Here is a 16,506-nt window from a genome sequence, read left to right as displayed (position 1 = left end):
GCTCACGCTTTCGCCGTCACCCCCATCAGCCCGCCCCTTGGCCAGGGTCAGGTGAGGCGCCAGCTGAGCCCAGTCACGTGGCGGTGGTGTTTGGAGAGCGCGCCGGGAGATCAGCCGCCTTTCCTCCCCCGGGTTATGCGAGGACTCGCGGTGCGAAGTCTCCACGGAGAGCCTGTTTGCTCTTCGCCTCGGGGAGAGGAGCTGCGCTGCCGGCACACTGGGCGCCGTGTCATTCCCAAGGAGGAGCAGCCGGGCTTTGACTGGATCCAAACTAGGAGAGCTAGGTTAATTTCATGGAGCAGAATTGTAGCTCGGCTTTTATTAATACAGAAGATGAATTGATAGGACTGTAAGAAAAAAGGTCCCCCCCTTGGCCGAGGTAGTCATTGAAGTAAATAAATGAATAAGTATATTAAACTAAAGGGGGGGAGGGGTAAAATGTTTCAGTTACTCATTCCTCAACACTTTTATGAATAAAATGCCCCCCCCTCACCCCCCACCTGCACTGGGGGGTGATGTGGCCAGCGCAGTTCTGATCCAAGGGACAAGGTCTAACGTGGATGAATGAAGGCATCATGTTTCTGGGAAGGTGGTATAATTGACTAAATGACCCGTGGAAGTTGTTAAGATGAACAGCCCTTTTTGAAGGAAAATGCATGTGCTATATGTAACATGTAATGAAGTGATGTGTTTATTTTTATTTATTTGTTACATTTCTGTTGCACAGCTTTTGTCTAAAATTGTGGGAGAGGCTATTGATAACTGTGTTTCTTTATTTGTTGGATTTCTAGGCTGCTGCTGCTGATGTTATCCATTCAGTTATGTCTGACCCTTGGCGATTCTATAGCAAAGTTTGCCATGCGTCTCTGTCTCTGACTGCTTCTTTCCAAAATGTCCTTGGGGCAGCTTACACCAAACACAGATAAAATCCCCCATACAATAAAAATTCTTAAAATCCTAAAAATTAGCTTCTTTAGAATTATATATCAACAAAACTTTTGCAGGTTTGTATGTCCAAAGGTAAAACTCATAATTTTTCCAGTGTAAGGCTAAATGTTAACCAGTAGTGTTAAAAATAAGGGCTGTTTTTGTACTACTGAAGGGAGTCTGACATGGTGCAAGTTAATTAATTTTTAATTGTTGGGTTTCTTTTTTATTTTATTTTATTTTTTATTTATTTATTTTTTTAATGTTAAAAAAATATCAGGTGATATGATTGCATATGGTCAACTTGGGGAAAAAATGGCCAATGATGGGCCTGGAGGGGGTGGAAAGGAGAAGGGCCCTGGCTATACAGATCCTTGCTGGCTGAGGTTTGTCATACGTGGTAACACTGAAGTCCAGAGATTAAATTCTCTCATTTTTAACTTAACTATATGGTGGGTGGTGTGGTGCTGGCAGGAAGCAACACAGTGGCAGATGCCATTTCTAACCCAGTGGAGTTGGCTGGTGGGGTATTTCTGGCATTAGGGGGTGGGGGTCAATGGAGGGCTCTCTCCCCCTGGACCCTCCCTGCACTGCAGCCACATCAGCTTTGGGTGAGGATGAAAAACTGTGCTGTCCTTCTTGGGTGCAATCCCAGCCCCTTCAAGCACTCTGGGGGAGTTAAGAGGAAGTGCCACAGCTGCCTCCTTCCCGATAAAATTGCAGGAGGGATACACAGGTGAGGCACTTGCCCTCACCGTGTGCCCAGACAACCAGTTGAGAGCCTGCATTAAAAAAAAAAGCCATGCTTGCAGGAGCTCAGCTGGCCAGAGCAAGTGGACAAAGTAGCTTGTTTTTGCCTGGGCAGCTTCATAAAGCCTGGCCTGACTTTTTTGCATTCATTGCAGGGAGGAAAGAGAAGCATGGGGGCAGAATACATGATGGTGGATGGGGGTGGGGTGTCACTGCAACAGGGGAAGCTCCTTGCAATGCATGAGAAAGGTGGCCCAAATCCCTGCTTTTGCAGCCCAATTTTTGCTTTTCCCTCTGAGATGAGACTGGCCACCCCTGGGCAAGCTGAGGGTGGAGTGCTGGCTTATGGCCGCCCCTTGTGAGCCAGCCCGACTGTGTCCTGCAACCACAACAGCCACCCGAGCCATGTGCAGGAGCTATCTTCCTGGGGCACCTAAAGCTTGGTGAAGGGGCAGACAGGCAGTCAAGCTCCAAGGCCAGGGAGACCACCCCAGAAAGAGCAGCCTGGCATTGAGGGGAGGAGGGTAGGACAGGGCGAAGCATGATGCCATATCTTGGTGGAAGTGTCTGAGTGATGGCACTTCTGGTGACACATGACTTCCAGGGTCATGGCAGGAAGGTGTAGCCTGCTGATGTTTGAGAATCTTCCATGGATTCTCAAGACCTGAACAATGTTTTGGGGAGTTTTCAATGGTAAAGAGGTTGAGAAAAGCTACACTACACCAAGCTGACTTCAACTACAGTGATGTTAAACATTTTTACAAACTTCCTAGTCATGCTGGTCAGATTCAGATAATACATGGAAATAAGAGTTTTACAACAGCTGGAGTACTAGAAAGATGCCCAGTTTCACAACAATAAACTTAGGTCACGAGGCACAAAGACTTTTGACTCTAGTGTTAACTTTAATAAACTAGAATTTACTTTTGTCATATGCATATAGTGTCCTTTGATAGACACATTGATGTATGTTTGTGCATGTATATTTTTATGTAAATAAAAATAGTTGCAAATTATTGAATTGTGGTTATATAAAATTCAGATACATACAAGGGAAGTCTAGAGATAATTCATAATAGCGGTAATTTGTAAAAGTGCCATCTCCCTCTTTTTGTTAAAGTGCTTAATACCTTAAAATCAGAGTTCAGTAGCATCTTTAAGATCAACCAATATTTATTCAAGGCATGAGCTTTCGAGTGCAAGCACTCTTCCTCAGACTGAGACTGAGGAAGCGTGCCTTGAATAAATCTTTGTTGGTCTTAAAGGTGCTACTTCAGACCAACACAGCTACTCATTTGAATCTATTCTTAACACCTGTAATTATTGTTTTTCTAGCTTGGTTGAGAATAAAGTAGGCTGCAATCATATATATACTGACCTAGATCACTTTGATTATATATTTAGGTGGCTAGCTGTGTTGGTCTGAAGCAACAGAACTAAGTTTGGCACCTCAGGATTTTTGAAAAAATTGGGATCTGGGATTTTTCAGAAATCTTGAATTAATTTTTCAGGACCAACATATTAAATAAAAGTTTAAAAGATTGCACACCCATATAATGCCCACAGTCTGAAAAGGTTTGGAAACTCCTGGTATAATGCCATACAGTCCATCCTTCAAAACAGTCATTTTCTCCAGGATAATCGATCTTTGAAGTCTGGAGATCTCCAGGCTCCACCTGGAGGTTGGCAACCCTAGACAACAGTGTGGTGCCACCTTTTTAAAATAAGCACCCAGAGACATATTGAGGAGCCCAAAATGGTTGGGCTTCTCTTCGGATGGTCCTTGGCATAAAAAAGAAAGAGAGCGAGAACAAGCCCAGAAAGGAGAGGGGGGGAGATGATCTTTCTTTGCTTGCCACGTTGGTTTTTGGGGAGCACTGCCTGAAAACCATCGTGCCCCAGGCCGCGTCGCCTCTCTCGGCGGTGTGTGCCTTGACCAGGACTTCAGAGCGGCGCCAAGCAGCCCGGGAATGAGCGCCCTGTCCGGGAGCCGGCTTCGAAGGCGCAGCCTTCCGGGGCGGGCGCCCTCCGCGAGAAGGCCCGGCGACGGCCCCCGCTGCCCTCCCCTCCCACGCGCCCCGCCGCCTGTCCCCTTGGCCCCCTTGGGCGCGCGAGCGGAGGCCGCCGGAGGGGCTGGGGCTGGGCTGGGGCTGGGGCGAGGCCCGGCTGCATCGCGCATGCGGCTCGTGGGTCGCTCTTCCCCAGCTGCTGACTCGCTGGCGTTCCGGCGCCGGCTGGGGGTTAAGCGAGGTTAGGGCGCCGGGCGGCGTCTGTCGCCGGCGATGGGCTTGGACTGGAGCAGCCCCGAAGAGCGGGAGCCCCTCTTGCCCCCGCCGCCGCCCGCCTTCCCCCAACATGCCCAGCCCCGGGGGGCGGCGGGGGCACGAGTGGGGTCCGGCGGCCGAGCGCTGCCTCCGGCGGGCCCCCCGCGGCTGGTGCCGGTGCAGGGCCGCGTCTACGGGCGCCGCTGGCTGGTCCTGCTGCTCTTCTCGCTGCTCAGCTTCGTGCAGGGCCTCGTGTGGAATACGTGGGGCCCCATCCAGAGCTCGGCCCGCCAGGCCTTCGCCTTCTCCAGCATGGACATCGCGCTGCTCGTCTTCTGGGGGCCCATCGGCTTCGTGCCCTGCTTCGCCTTCATGTGGCTCATGGACAAGAAGGGTAAGCAGGGGCACGGGCCGGGCCGGGCCGGGGGGAGAGCGAGAGCCCGCGGCGCTTGCGAGAGACTGAAGCCCTGGGCGGCGTTTTCCTTTTCTTTGCCATCACAACAAACCTGTCAGGTAGGCAGGCCAGGAACTGAGGCCTGTCGCTCCCTCTTGTTGACAACTGTAGCTTCCGTCATGTGTCACACATTTCTCAGGGGGGAAAGCATTTGTTAAAGAGAACCCGTTTCCAAAGCTAACTTGTGTTTATGTGGAGTTTTGTTATATTGTATATATATATCCTTGGGAGGTTACCTTGTCAAGTAAAGGTTGATGCTGCCTGGAATTTTGTTATTGCTTTGGTTTTGTTGTCCTTCTGGCATCCTAGTTTTAAGAGTAAAAAGAATATTTATTACAGGGACAGGCTTCTTGGGAAGAAATGCGCTTTGCTTGCTTTCATCCTTCTTAGCCACAGTTGTCACCCAAGTTTTCCAGTTTAACCCTTGTTGCCCAAGTTATTATGGTATGATAGAAAGGTTCTAGTAATTACCTTCAAGGCCATACGCGGTCAGGGCCCAGTGTACCTGAGGGACCGCCTATGCTCCTCAAAGAACTCTACGCTCTGCCACCACCAACCAGCTAATGGTCCCTGGCCCCAAAGAAGTATGCTGGACCTCAACAAGGGCCAGGGCCTTTTCAGTCCTAGCCCCCACCTGGTGGGATGAGCTCCTGGAGGAGATCAGGGCCCTGCCAGAGCTAAAACAGTTCCGCAGGGCCTGCAAAAAGGAGCTCTTCCACCAGGCATTTGGTTGAGGCCAGGCATAACCAACAGCATCTGTAGGGCCCCTGCTCCCTCCTTCCCAGAACTCCATCAGTGTACTCTGGACCTGTTTGCACTGTTGCACTGTTTGCATTCTTTGCACTGTTACAACTATCAGTTATAAGTATTATTGTTATGGTTATTTATATGTTACGGGTTGTGTCATGGATTGTTTATACGTTTTATGTAAACCGCCCTGAGCCTCCGGGGAGGGTGGTATATAAATATAATAAATAAATAAATAAATAAATAGTGAAAGAAATAAAACTTCATTTTGTCAGGGGTGGGCCTTATATTTGTTTCAGAAAGCTAAGAACACAGTTAATGTAATACAGTGTAATGGGGCCAAACCAATGGCACATAGCGGTGTACAAGCTTTTGAGTTCTCTTCATCATGCCGTGTGTTACAAAAAGAAAAGAAAAGAATTGATGATTTTCAGAATATGATTTTAAGGAGATCTTTGCCTGTCAGAATATCCATCATATTCTGAACTGAAAGTTATTACATGACTTTTTAGCTTTAACTTTTGGACCAATGTGGATAAAAATAACTTATGTTCATCTTCCATCCTGGTTCCCAGCTATTTAAGTTTTGGTAGCCAATGGAAATCCTGACGTCTAATTGCTACAGTGAAAATCTGCCTTGTTACATGCTGGAAAATTTTGGTGGGTTATAAGTGAATTTAGAAAACATTAGCTGAATATGGATTTTTTAAGGTATGAGTGTGTGTGTTTAGAGTAATTTGGAAAACCAGAATAACATCTATTGTTCTCATCATTTGATAGTTCTTTAGTATTTTCATATTAGTTGCACTAGTTTTGAAACTACAGTTGTTATATCTTCTTAGTATGTTTAAATGCAATGATAGTATATTCAGTACATGTTTTTTCTTGTGGAAAAGTACTTTTTATGCAGCGTGAAGAATGAACCATAAACCAGCATGGATCCCACACGGTTTATAAATGAGTTCCTCTTGATCTGTAACACAGCACATAAGACCTACATTCTCATCTGGGGCTAATGTGGTTATAAATGCCTTCCAAAGGTAGACACATACAGTATATTCCATATCTCTGGAATGTGATCCTGTCTCCTCATAGTCATATATTTAAAACTCTATTAAAGAAGATTAAATTTAATTACCATTCAGTTTTTTATAATCCATTTTTATTATCATATATATGTGGCTCAAAAGAGCAAGCATAGGAAGCCCAGCACTGGATTAAGGGCCCTACTTACCTTTTTCTTCCTCTTGGTATAGTTAATAATTTTCAGGCTAAATATATTTATGCTGCCCAGGCAATGGTGGCAGGGCCTAAGTCATTAGCACAGAGCTAAGCTGTGTGGCAAGCAACTCCGCTGTCCTGCTTGCCAAATACAGGATGCTTCTGTGCACTGTGACGTTTAAATTTGCATTAAAAAGTTTTCGATGATTAAATGATAGCAGAAGAATACCTTTAAATTTAAAAGCAATATTGATATTGCAACAAGTGGCTTCCCAGGTTGTGTATTCTTGAGATACAGTAAATGAATGTACATGGTAGGGTGGGGCAGAGCGGTTTAGAACCAGGGATATCCAGCTTTTCCCATTTATACCAACTAGACACTGCCTCAGCCCTCTTCCACTTCTAATTGTGTGTGCTCTCGTTCTTATGTTTTTTAGCCTCCACAGTAGATTTCCTATTTTTAATGTCTGTTCTTATCCACCCCAGTTTCAGAATCACTGCTGTAAGAACAGGCAGACAGTTTAGAAACGAACAGGGTAGTGCGAATGATTAAAGCTAGAATAAGCAACACTTGAGCATTTTATCCCTGGAGTATCTGGTTTAACTTTTGCAGTAGATTTCTCCTTGCTCTGGAGAGTTTGAACAAGTTCTCTTGTAAATGAGTACTAGAAGCATTCTGACTAATCTTGGGAGATAGACTAGGTGAAACAGTCCTGCATAGAATACTTTGCCAAGTGGCTGTTTCTGCATCCACATTCTATATTCATTGACAGATTTATCTGTATCAGAAGAAAGCAGATAACTGAGTCTGCGTGGACTGTGCATGGACAGATAATTCTTGTCTTGTCTGTCTTTTCTTGACCATAATTTTAGAAGTGTAAAATAGAACAGAAACTCAGTGGCATCTTTAAAGACTAATAAAATTTATTCCAGCAGACGTTTTTGTGAGTCAGGGGTCTCTTAACCAGGTGCATGAGTGTCTGTCCATAGAAGCGAAATGTTTATGTTTAAAGTCCCAACTATCGGAAAGGTGATAGTGGAGAGAGATTACAAAGAGAGGCCAGATAGAAACAACAGTAATATTTTTCATTCAGTAATCCTGGGTGGCAGGCCTTTCCATTCTTACAGATTACCATCTCCTCCCAGCAGACCTAGATTCCAGGTGTGGGCCCATATGTACCATTACAGAACCTAATGACAGCGACTGCAACCATTCTGGGCTCACCCTTCAGTGTAAATTATTTAATTTCTCCCTGAGGACAGGCTCAGGGTGGTTAACTTCATAAAAATCATACAAAGATTAAAATAAAACATAGGTCATAAAAACAGCACACATACGATCATGTGTTAACAATGCCCTCCTCTTTATACATCTTTGTGCAAAAGAATAATGGACATATGTCTGACATTAAAAATTGTAATACCTAGAAACCAGTGGGGCAAGACTTTAGACTAGGTTAACATTATAGTTCTTGATAGTAATTAGTATATCATGTCTTATGCTGCACTGTCCTTAGTTAGATCTGTTTTTGATGTTTATCCTACTCTGCCTATCTGCCTGCAGCTGTGCATTACCCTCACCTATGTTTAATGGTTGTTTCTAACTGGTCTCTTTGTAACCTGCCTCACTTCCACATTTCTGTTGGTAGCAGAACTGTAAACAGTAGAGTTTAGTTTATGGAGAAGAGAAACTCTCTGAAGTGCAGAGTTGAAAAATAACTGTAGAAGTGTATGAAAAATAGGAAAAGGATTTAGAAACCGAGAGCAAAATACACATTAGTTTCTATATACAGGAGAGTCAGGTTAAATGGACAGGTCTTGATAACATGCTTTTGGAAGACAGGGGTAGAAAACTCAAAAGATTTAATACAATCTAAATGTGAAATTCGTTGTTAGAAATAGGGAAATGCCTTGTCTTCTCCAATGCAATAGACACATAACCTGTATGATGAAAGATTGGGGAGGATGTTGAAAGTGCAGGAAAAAATACAGTTAACGTTAGAAACATCTTGGAAGGACATTCTTGTTCCTCCTGTAGAAATACCTACATTTCATAAGTTGTAATAAAATTGTCTTCCCAAGTGTAAAAGGCTTCAAGTGGATTGTGGCCTTTTAAAGCTACATGCTTGATAAAAATCAAGTTAAAAAACTAAGTGTATGGGAAGATGATTTGAATTGGAATTGCATCAATATTTTGCCAAATTAGGACATCTGAAAGGAAATGAGATGGAAGGTTTCTTATGAGTTATTAAAGAAACAGTTAACTTGCTAAATTCTAGTGATTCTTCTGAGCTGAAGATATATGGCAATTGTGATGCATTTACAGTATACAAATCTCCATTATACGACTATGGGAAAATTTGTAAATGACTTGATGCTGAAATTTACACATGTAGAAAGACATGTCTGTAGTCTACCTTTCAGTGAAAACAGCTATATAGCTCTAATGGATCTTATGTGTGGCGTCTGTTTGTCTTTTGGTTGTCAGTACTGTGATAATTTTGTTGTTGGTGTGAAGTCGTGTCCGACCCATCGCGACCCCATGGACAATGATCCTCCAGGCCTTCCTGTCCTCTACCATTCCCTGAAGTCCATTTAAGCTCGCACCGACTGCTTCAGTGACTCCAGCCAGCCACCTCATTCTCTGTCGTCCCCTTCTTCTTTTGCCCTCAATTGCTCCCAGCATAACCTAGCACAAAAACATCTGGAATAAGAGACTAAAAACAGCAGCAATAATACATTATTGATTACATTCTGAATTTGTTCCCGGGGGCATTCTGGTCAACAAATGCCAACAAGCAGAGAATCCCCAGCCTCAGCCTTTTTGGCACTAGCCCTGGCTTTGTGGAACAAGTTTCTGAAGGAGATCAGGGCCCTGTCGGAACTTACAGATTTCCAAAGGGCATGTAAGACGAAGCTCTTCCAACAAGCCTATGGCTGAGGCCAACATGAGTTATTCCAGCATGGGTCTCCCTCCACTCTTCCCCCTCCTTCAGGGGTTAATGCGGTCTGATACAGAAGATAGTACCTGATTTTTAAAAAATTTAATGCTAAAGTAGAATGCTTAGTTTAAATAATTTTATAATTTTATTGCTAATTTATAAACTATTGATAATTATTGTTGTATACTGCCCCAAGATTACTTTTTCATGAAGGAGTGGTATAGAAGTCAAAATATAAATAAATTAATTTTGATTCAGAACCTGCAGTTCAGTGTTGGCCTTATATATTCTCACTTGATGGTCTAAACAAGCTGTTCTTTCTCAGTCTGGGAAATCTCAATATGCCCATTTACAATATGGGAATAATGGGGTTGACTGTAAGGAATGCAGAGAACATTGCTGCTTGGGAGTGAAATGGAGAATTTGGGGGTACAAATGTTTTAAATAATTATGGGAAGTGCTTTGCACTTCCTACGGATCTTCCCTGGGAGTAAGACCCATGGCTTTAGGAACTAATTGTACAGCATCCTCAGGCTGTTTATAGTCTAGGTATGCTCTTGAATCATAAAATGTATGAGGGTAATCTTACTCAGTCCCCAAAGTGAATATGCTTTGGAAGTGAAAAATGTGGTTTTGGAAATAATGTATTGATGTAAACCTTCCTATTGGGATAAAACTGAGATTTCAAACTGAGAGAATTGAAGTAATAACAAATTGAAATAATAAATGAATGAATGTTAGTTGCTCTACAGGAGTTTTAAACCCTTGAAAACATCATACTAACATTTTGCTTTGAAATTAGTGCTTCTGTACATGCATGATGCTGGATGACTGATTTTGTGCTTGCTGGTTTTGTAGAAATTTTGTTTTCCCAGCTACTGGTTTTTCAAATCACAGTCAACCCCCAAATAACAGATGATGGGAATGAAGTTGCTTCAGCTCCCTGGAGTACCTACAGAGTAAAGTTCAGAGGGCACAACCAATACAGGGCATGGAAGCTATAAAAGGGAATAGGTTTCCACTGATACAATGCTTTCTGTTGTACTGTCTGAAGAGTTGTTGTTTGGGAACAATAATGTCATTTACAGCAAGTAACAGATATGGTTATTATCAAACAAGATGGATTTATTTAAATATCATGTTTTTTCACAAACAGTATTTAAAACAGATTTAAGATCAAATAAAAATAAAATTTGCAGTAACATTAGCAATTCAGTAGCATGCACCATAAACAGCAATAAATGCTTTAACGATATCATTAAAAGTCCTGAGACATTAAGTAATTTATACTTGGCACCTAAATGCCAACAATGTGAAAGGCATATTATTTTTGAACTTGAATTTTTTTATAAAGATTGAATTCCCAATGAGATCTCCAGGGATACATTAAAGGAAGAATTGTGTGAGCTTCAGTCTAATTAGCTTAAATTGTTTGTGATTTCAAGTAATAACTAATTAATAATTTGGGTGAACATGATAATAATCAGAAGTGGAGAACTTTTTTGTTAACCTGAGATGGGAATGCTAGAAATGGATAAAATACTGATCTCCTTTATCATTATTTATGATTTATTTATTAGATTTTTATACTGCCTTTCCATATGGCTCATAAGGGTAGGCCTGCATAGAGTGAGTTGCAGAATCCAGTTTGGAGGTGACCATTGCATGGATCACTGTGGCTTCTGGTGCCTAGTAGGGCACCAGTTGCTTGGCTTAGCGTAGGTGGTAGAAGGCCTCCTGCACTACTCTCGTAACCTGCACCTCCATAGATAGGGAGGCATCGAGGATCATACCCAGGTTTCTGGCGGAGTGGGCTACTGCTAGATGCACTCCGCCCAGGTTGGGTAGGTGTGTTTCCTCGCTTGGTCCCTTCTTACCCAGCCACAGGACCTCCATCTTTGAAGAGTTGAGCTTCAGATAACTCTGCTTGAGCCATTTTTTCACTGCTTCCAGGCTTCTAGCTATGGTTTCTGGGGGAAATTGAGGTGGTCATCCATCAGGAGGAAGAGCTTCGTACCAGTTGAGCAAGAGGGCACATGAAGATGTTAAATAAAATAGGAGAGAGGACTGCTCCCTGTGGGACTCCACATGTGAGTTGATGACGGTTGGATACTCTTTCTCCTATTTCTACCCTCTGTCTCCAATCCCGGAAGAAGGAGATCAGCCATCTGCGATCTGTCCCGTGTATCCCGGCATCAGCAGGCAGTGAGCTAGGAGTTTGTGATCTACAGTGTCAAATGCTGCTGACAGATCTAATAGTATAAGCAGCACTGACTCGCCTTGGTCTAGCTGGCAACATTCCATGCAAATAGGAAAAACAAATTCATAATGTAGAGACAAAAATATAGCAGTAGCGGTGGTAGATCTACACAAAGTTCTATAAAAGGTTTCCAGGTATCTAAAAATAATACCATGGATAATTGTCATCTATGCCATCCATTAAAACACTGAGTTCTAAGGTCCCCAATCCACTGATCTACCAGCAGTGAGCATTTATTTTTCCAGTGTTGTAATATGACTCTTTTAGCTGGTCTTAAGGGTGCTTGTTGTTGTTAGGTGTGAAGTTGTTTCCAACCCTTCGCAACCCCATGGAAAGTGCTATTGGACTCAAATTTTGTTGAGCTACTTCAGATCAACTTTTAGGTGTTGCAAGGGAACAGAGGATGTGTTTTCATTGACCATCAGTTAACCCCCAAAAGCAGGATCATCCTTTTATTTTCTTCCTTTTAAAAAAACTCTTATTTTGTTGCTGGATGTTGAGTGTTTTCTTTTCTTTCTTCATTTTTGGTTTTATGAAAGAAAGTGATAAAAAATAATCCCAGATATTAAAGGCAGTTTTAGTATCATGGCTTAATTTATAACCATCAGGTATAATTTCTATTTTTCTTCTGAACAGTTTCTTATCTTGTTTACATCTATTTTTATATATTGAGATATTTTGTAAGCTGGAGTTTATGACATTTAAGTGTAACATAACTGCATTTTTCTAATAATGAAAAACTAGCTTTGAAGTATGTTCAGCTGCACTCCTAATTTTTCATTGTCCAGAGTACAGCTATTTATTTTAATGTGATTTCTCTAGAGTTAGATTACAGACTGAAACCAAAATGAGCATTCTTCATTACCACATACGCAGCACTTGTAGCTGCCTAATTTTAATTTCTGGCACTGTTTTGCCAAATAGTCTAATTTAAATTGCAGATAAGACTAAGAAAGATTAATGCTCTCTGATTTAGTAGAACTAAGTGACAAAATTATGTCTTTGTTCTCACTTACTTCTGCTCATGTTAAAATCTGGAAATTCCATGAATTTTAAAATGAAAGGTTCTAAAACGTACAGGAATATTTATATATGGAATGTTACATCTCTGTCAACTATCGTAACTCAAACAATTTCATTTCCCGGTTGATTTAGGTAAAGCAAATCTTATTGCAGCAGAACTTAGTTATATAGCACTGGTCCTTCCTACTTCAGTTAAACATTATCAGACCCCATACAAGTAACAGTTCCATTCCACCTTTCTTGGTGCAGTGGTTAGGAGTGCGATCTTCCAATCTGGCAAGCCCAGTTTGATTCCATGCTTCCCCACATGCAGCCAACTGGGTGACCTTGGGCTTTCCACAGCACTGATAAAGCTGTTCTGACCGAGCAGTAACATCAGGGCTCTCTCAGCCTCACCTACCTTACAGCGTGTCTGTTGTGGGGAGAGAAAAGGGAAAGTGAATGTCAGCCGCTTTTGAGAGTCCTTTGGGTAGAGAAAAGCAGCATATAAGAACCCTCCATATATAGATGGGACTGCAGCAAACATTTAGCTGCATCCATTCCTTTCCATGTCTGACTCCAGGTGGACATAGTACACAGACACTTGCCAGGAAATTCCAAGTTAACTCAACATATCCCTGTAGCTTTAGCTTCTCCCCAAGTCATGAACACTAAAGACATAAGCAAGCAATAAGAGGGCCATGTGTGTGTGGAGATCTATACGGAGATGAGAGGTAGAGGAAGGACAAGAAATGCCTTGACAGTTATGACAATGGGAAATGGCCCAGGCATCTTTTTACCTTTCCAGCTAGGGGGTATAATACGCCACACTAGTCCTTTGATGTGTTAGCACCCCATGGAGGTTTTTCTCACAATGAAGAAAGGAAAATATTATAAGGCACCTTTTGAACCCACGGGGTGATTGGGTGAGTAGGGTATAAATGAACTAAAGAAATCAAAAGTAGCAAATTAAGAAACAGATCCTGCTTTGAAAAGTGTGAAGGCTATCAATATATTTGGCGGTATTTTCACATGAGTTTTCTTCTGCCTTCTGTAGAAGTGTTGACAACTTTAGTTTCAGCCCAGTGACTTCAATGACTTATTATCACAGTCCCAAAAATGGAAGTCTTCTAGGGTTTAGCATCACAGAAGTCCAATTTATTCATGCCTTTTTGTTGTTGTTGTTAGGTGCGAAGTTGTGTCCGACCCATCGCGACAATGATCCTCCAGGCCTTCCTGTCCTCTACCATTCCCCAGAGTCCATTTAAGTTTGCACTTACTGCTTCAGTGACTCTATCCAGCCACCCCATTCTCTGTCGTCCCCTTCTTCTTTTGTCCTCAATTGCTCCCAGCATTAGGCTCTTCTCCAGGGAGTTCTTCCTTCTCATGAGGTGGCCAAAGTATTTGAGTTTCACCTTCAGAATCTTAGGGAGTACTAGTTATCACAGTCCCCTTCAAGGATCACTGCCTTGTCTTGGCAAAGGGGCTTGTGTAGCTCAGTGAAGCTATGAGCTATGCCGTGCAGGGCCACCCAAGACGGACAGGCCATAGCTGAGAGCTCTGACAAAAGGTGATCCACTGGAGAAGGAAATGGAAACCACTCCAGTATCTTTGCCATGAAAACTCTGTGGATAGGTTCAGAAGGCAAAACGATATGACGCTGGAAGATGAGCTCCTCAGGTCGGAAGGTGTCCAATATGCTACTGGGGATGAGCAGATGGCCAGTTCGAGTAGCACCAGAATGAATGAAGCGACTGGGCCAAAGCCAAAAGGACGCTCAGTTGTGGAGGGAACTGGTGGCGAAAAGACAGTCCGATGCTGTAAAGACTTTTTTTCCATAGGGACCTGGAATGTCAGATCCATGAATCAAGGCAAGCTGGACGTGGTCAAACAAGAGATGACAAGACTGAACATTGACATTTTAGGAATCAGTGAACTAAGATGGACGGGAATGGGTGAATTTAATTCAGATGACCATCAGGTATACTACTGTGGGCAAGAATCTCACAGAAGAACTGGAGTAGCCTTCATCATCATCATCATCATAATCAATAAAAGAGTAGGAAAAGCAGTTTTGGGATACAATCCCCAAAATGACAGAATGATCTCAGTTTGAATCCAAGGCAAACCATTAAACATCACAGTAATCCAGGTCTATGCCCCAACCACTGCTGCTGAAGAGGATGAAGTTGACCAGTTCTGTGAAGCCCTACAACACCTTCTAGAAGCAACGCCAAAAATGATTTGCTTATCATCATGGGGGATTGGAATGCTAAAGTAGGCAGCCAAAAGATACCCGGGATAACAGGCAAGTTTGGCCTTGGAGTACAAAATGAAGCAGGGCACAGGCTGGTAGAATTTTGTCACGAGAATACAATGGTCATAGCAAACACTCTTTTCCAACAACCCAAGAGACGACTCTACACATGGACAACACCAGGCGGTCAACACAGACATCAGATTGACTATGTGCTCTGCAGCCAAAGATGGAGAAGTTCTATACGGTCAGTAAAAACAAGACCAGGAGGAGATTGTGGTTCAGATCATCAGCTTCTTGTTGCGAAATTTAGGCTCAAATTGAAGAAAGTAGGGAAAAGCACTAGGCCACTCAGGTATGAAGTAAATTATATCCCTAACGAATATACAGTAGAGGTGACAAATAGATTTAAGGAATTAGATCTGAAGACAGGAGTGCCTGAAGAACTATGGATGGAGGTTCACAACATTGTAAAAGAGGTAGCAACTAAAACCATCGCAAAGAAAAAGAAATGCAAGAAAGCAAAATGGGAGAAAGAGAAAGATACACCCAACTGAATGCTGAATTCCAGAGAATAGCTAGAAGAGATAAGAATGTCTTCTTAAATGAACAGTGCAAACAAATAGAAGAAAACAATAGAATAGGGAGGGCCAGAGGTCTCTTCAAAAAAATTGGAGGTACAAAGAGAACATTTCATGCCAAGATGGGTATGATAAAGGACCAAAATGGTAAGGAACAGAAGCAGAAGAAATTTTTAAAAGGTGACAAAATTATACAGAAGAAGAGTGAGCTTAACATCCCTGATAACCACGAGGGGGTAGTCATCCTGGAATGTGAAGTCAAATGGGTGTTAGGAAGTTTGAGCAACAATAAAGATAGTGGAGGTGACAGCATTCCAGTTGAACTATTCAAAATCTTAAAAGACGATGCAGTAAAAGTGCTACACTCAATATGCCAGCAAATTTGGAAAACTCACCAGTGGCCACAGAATTGGAAAAGGTCAGTTTACATTCCTTTCCCAAAAAAGGGCAATGCCAAAGAATGTTCAAACTACTGCACCATTGTACTCATTTCTCATGCTAGCAAAGTTATGCTCAAAATCCTACAAGCTAGGCTCCAGCAATATGTGGACCGAGAACTTCCAGAAGTACAGGCAGGATTTCAAAGAGGCAGAGGAACTAGAGATCAAATTGCCTACATACGCTGGATCATGGAGAATGCTAGGGAGTTCCAGAAGAACATTTAGTTCTGCTTTGTTGATTATGCTAAAGCATAGGAATACCAGAGCATCTTATCTGTCTCTATATGCAAGTCAAGAAGCAACAGTGAGAACCGGGCATGGAATCACTGATTGGTTCAGAATTGAGAAAGGAGTTCAGCAAGACTGTATACTGTTGCCTTGCCTATTTAACTTGTATGTGGAGCACATCATGAGAAAGGCGGGGTTAGATGAGTCAGAAATTGGGATCAAGATTGCAGGGAGAAATAACAACCTCAGATATACAGATGATACTACTCTAGTGGCAGAAAGTGAAGAGGATCTGTATTTCTGTATTCTAATTATCTTTTCTATCTATTCTATTCTATATTTTATTAAAATCAATAAAAGCTGGTAATTCCAGCATTTTAAAAAACCCAAATGTTTTATAGAGTACAGAGCCAATTGAAGAGGCCAGGTAGCT

The 16,506-nt window shown here is 42.5% G+C and overlaps 1 protein-coding gene across 1 annotated transcript in view; it reads left to right on the top strand.

Moving 5' to 3' along the window:
• Window positions 1–3,645: 3,645 nt before the first annotated feature.
• The window catches only part of SLC49A4 (solute carrier family 49 member 4), a 102,315-nt gene continuing 89,454 nt past the window's right edge, over window positions 3,646–16,506 (top strand). Inside the window, exon 1 of the mRNA XM_077320472.1 lies at window positions 3,646–4,335. Within this exon, the coding sequence (XP_077176587.1) occupies window positions 3,960–4,335 (376 nt within the window). The 5' untranslated portion in view covers window positions 3,646–3,959. The remainder of the gene's footprint in view (window positions 4,336–16,506) is intronic.

This window comes from Paroedura picta, chromosome 2 (assembly GCF_049243985.1).
Source record: "Paroedura picta isolate Pp20150507F chromosome 2, Ppicta_v3.0, whole genome shotgun sequence".
Classification (NCBI taxonomy): domain Eukaryota; kingdom Metazoa; phylum Chordata; class Lepidosauria; order Squamata; family Gekkonidae; genus Paroedura; species Paroedura picta.
This window is presented reverse-complemented; position numbering and strand designations above follow the sequence as displayed.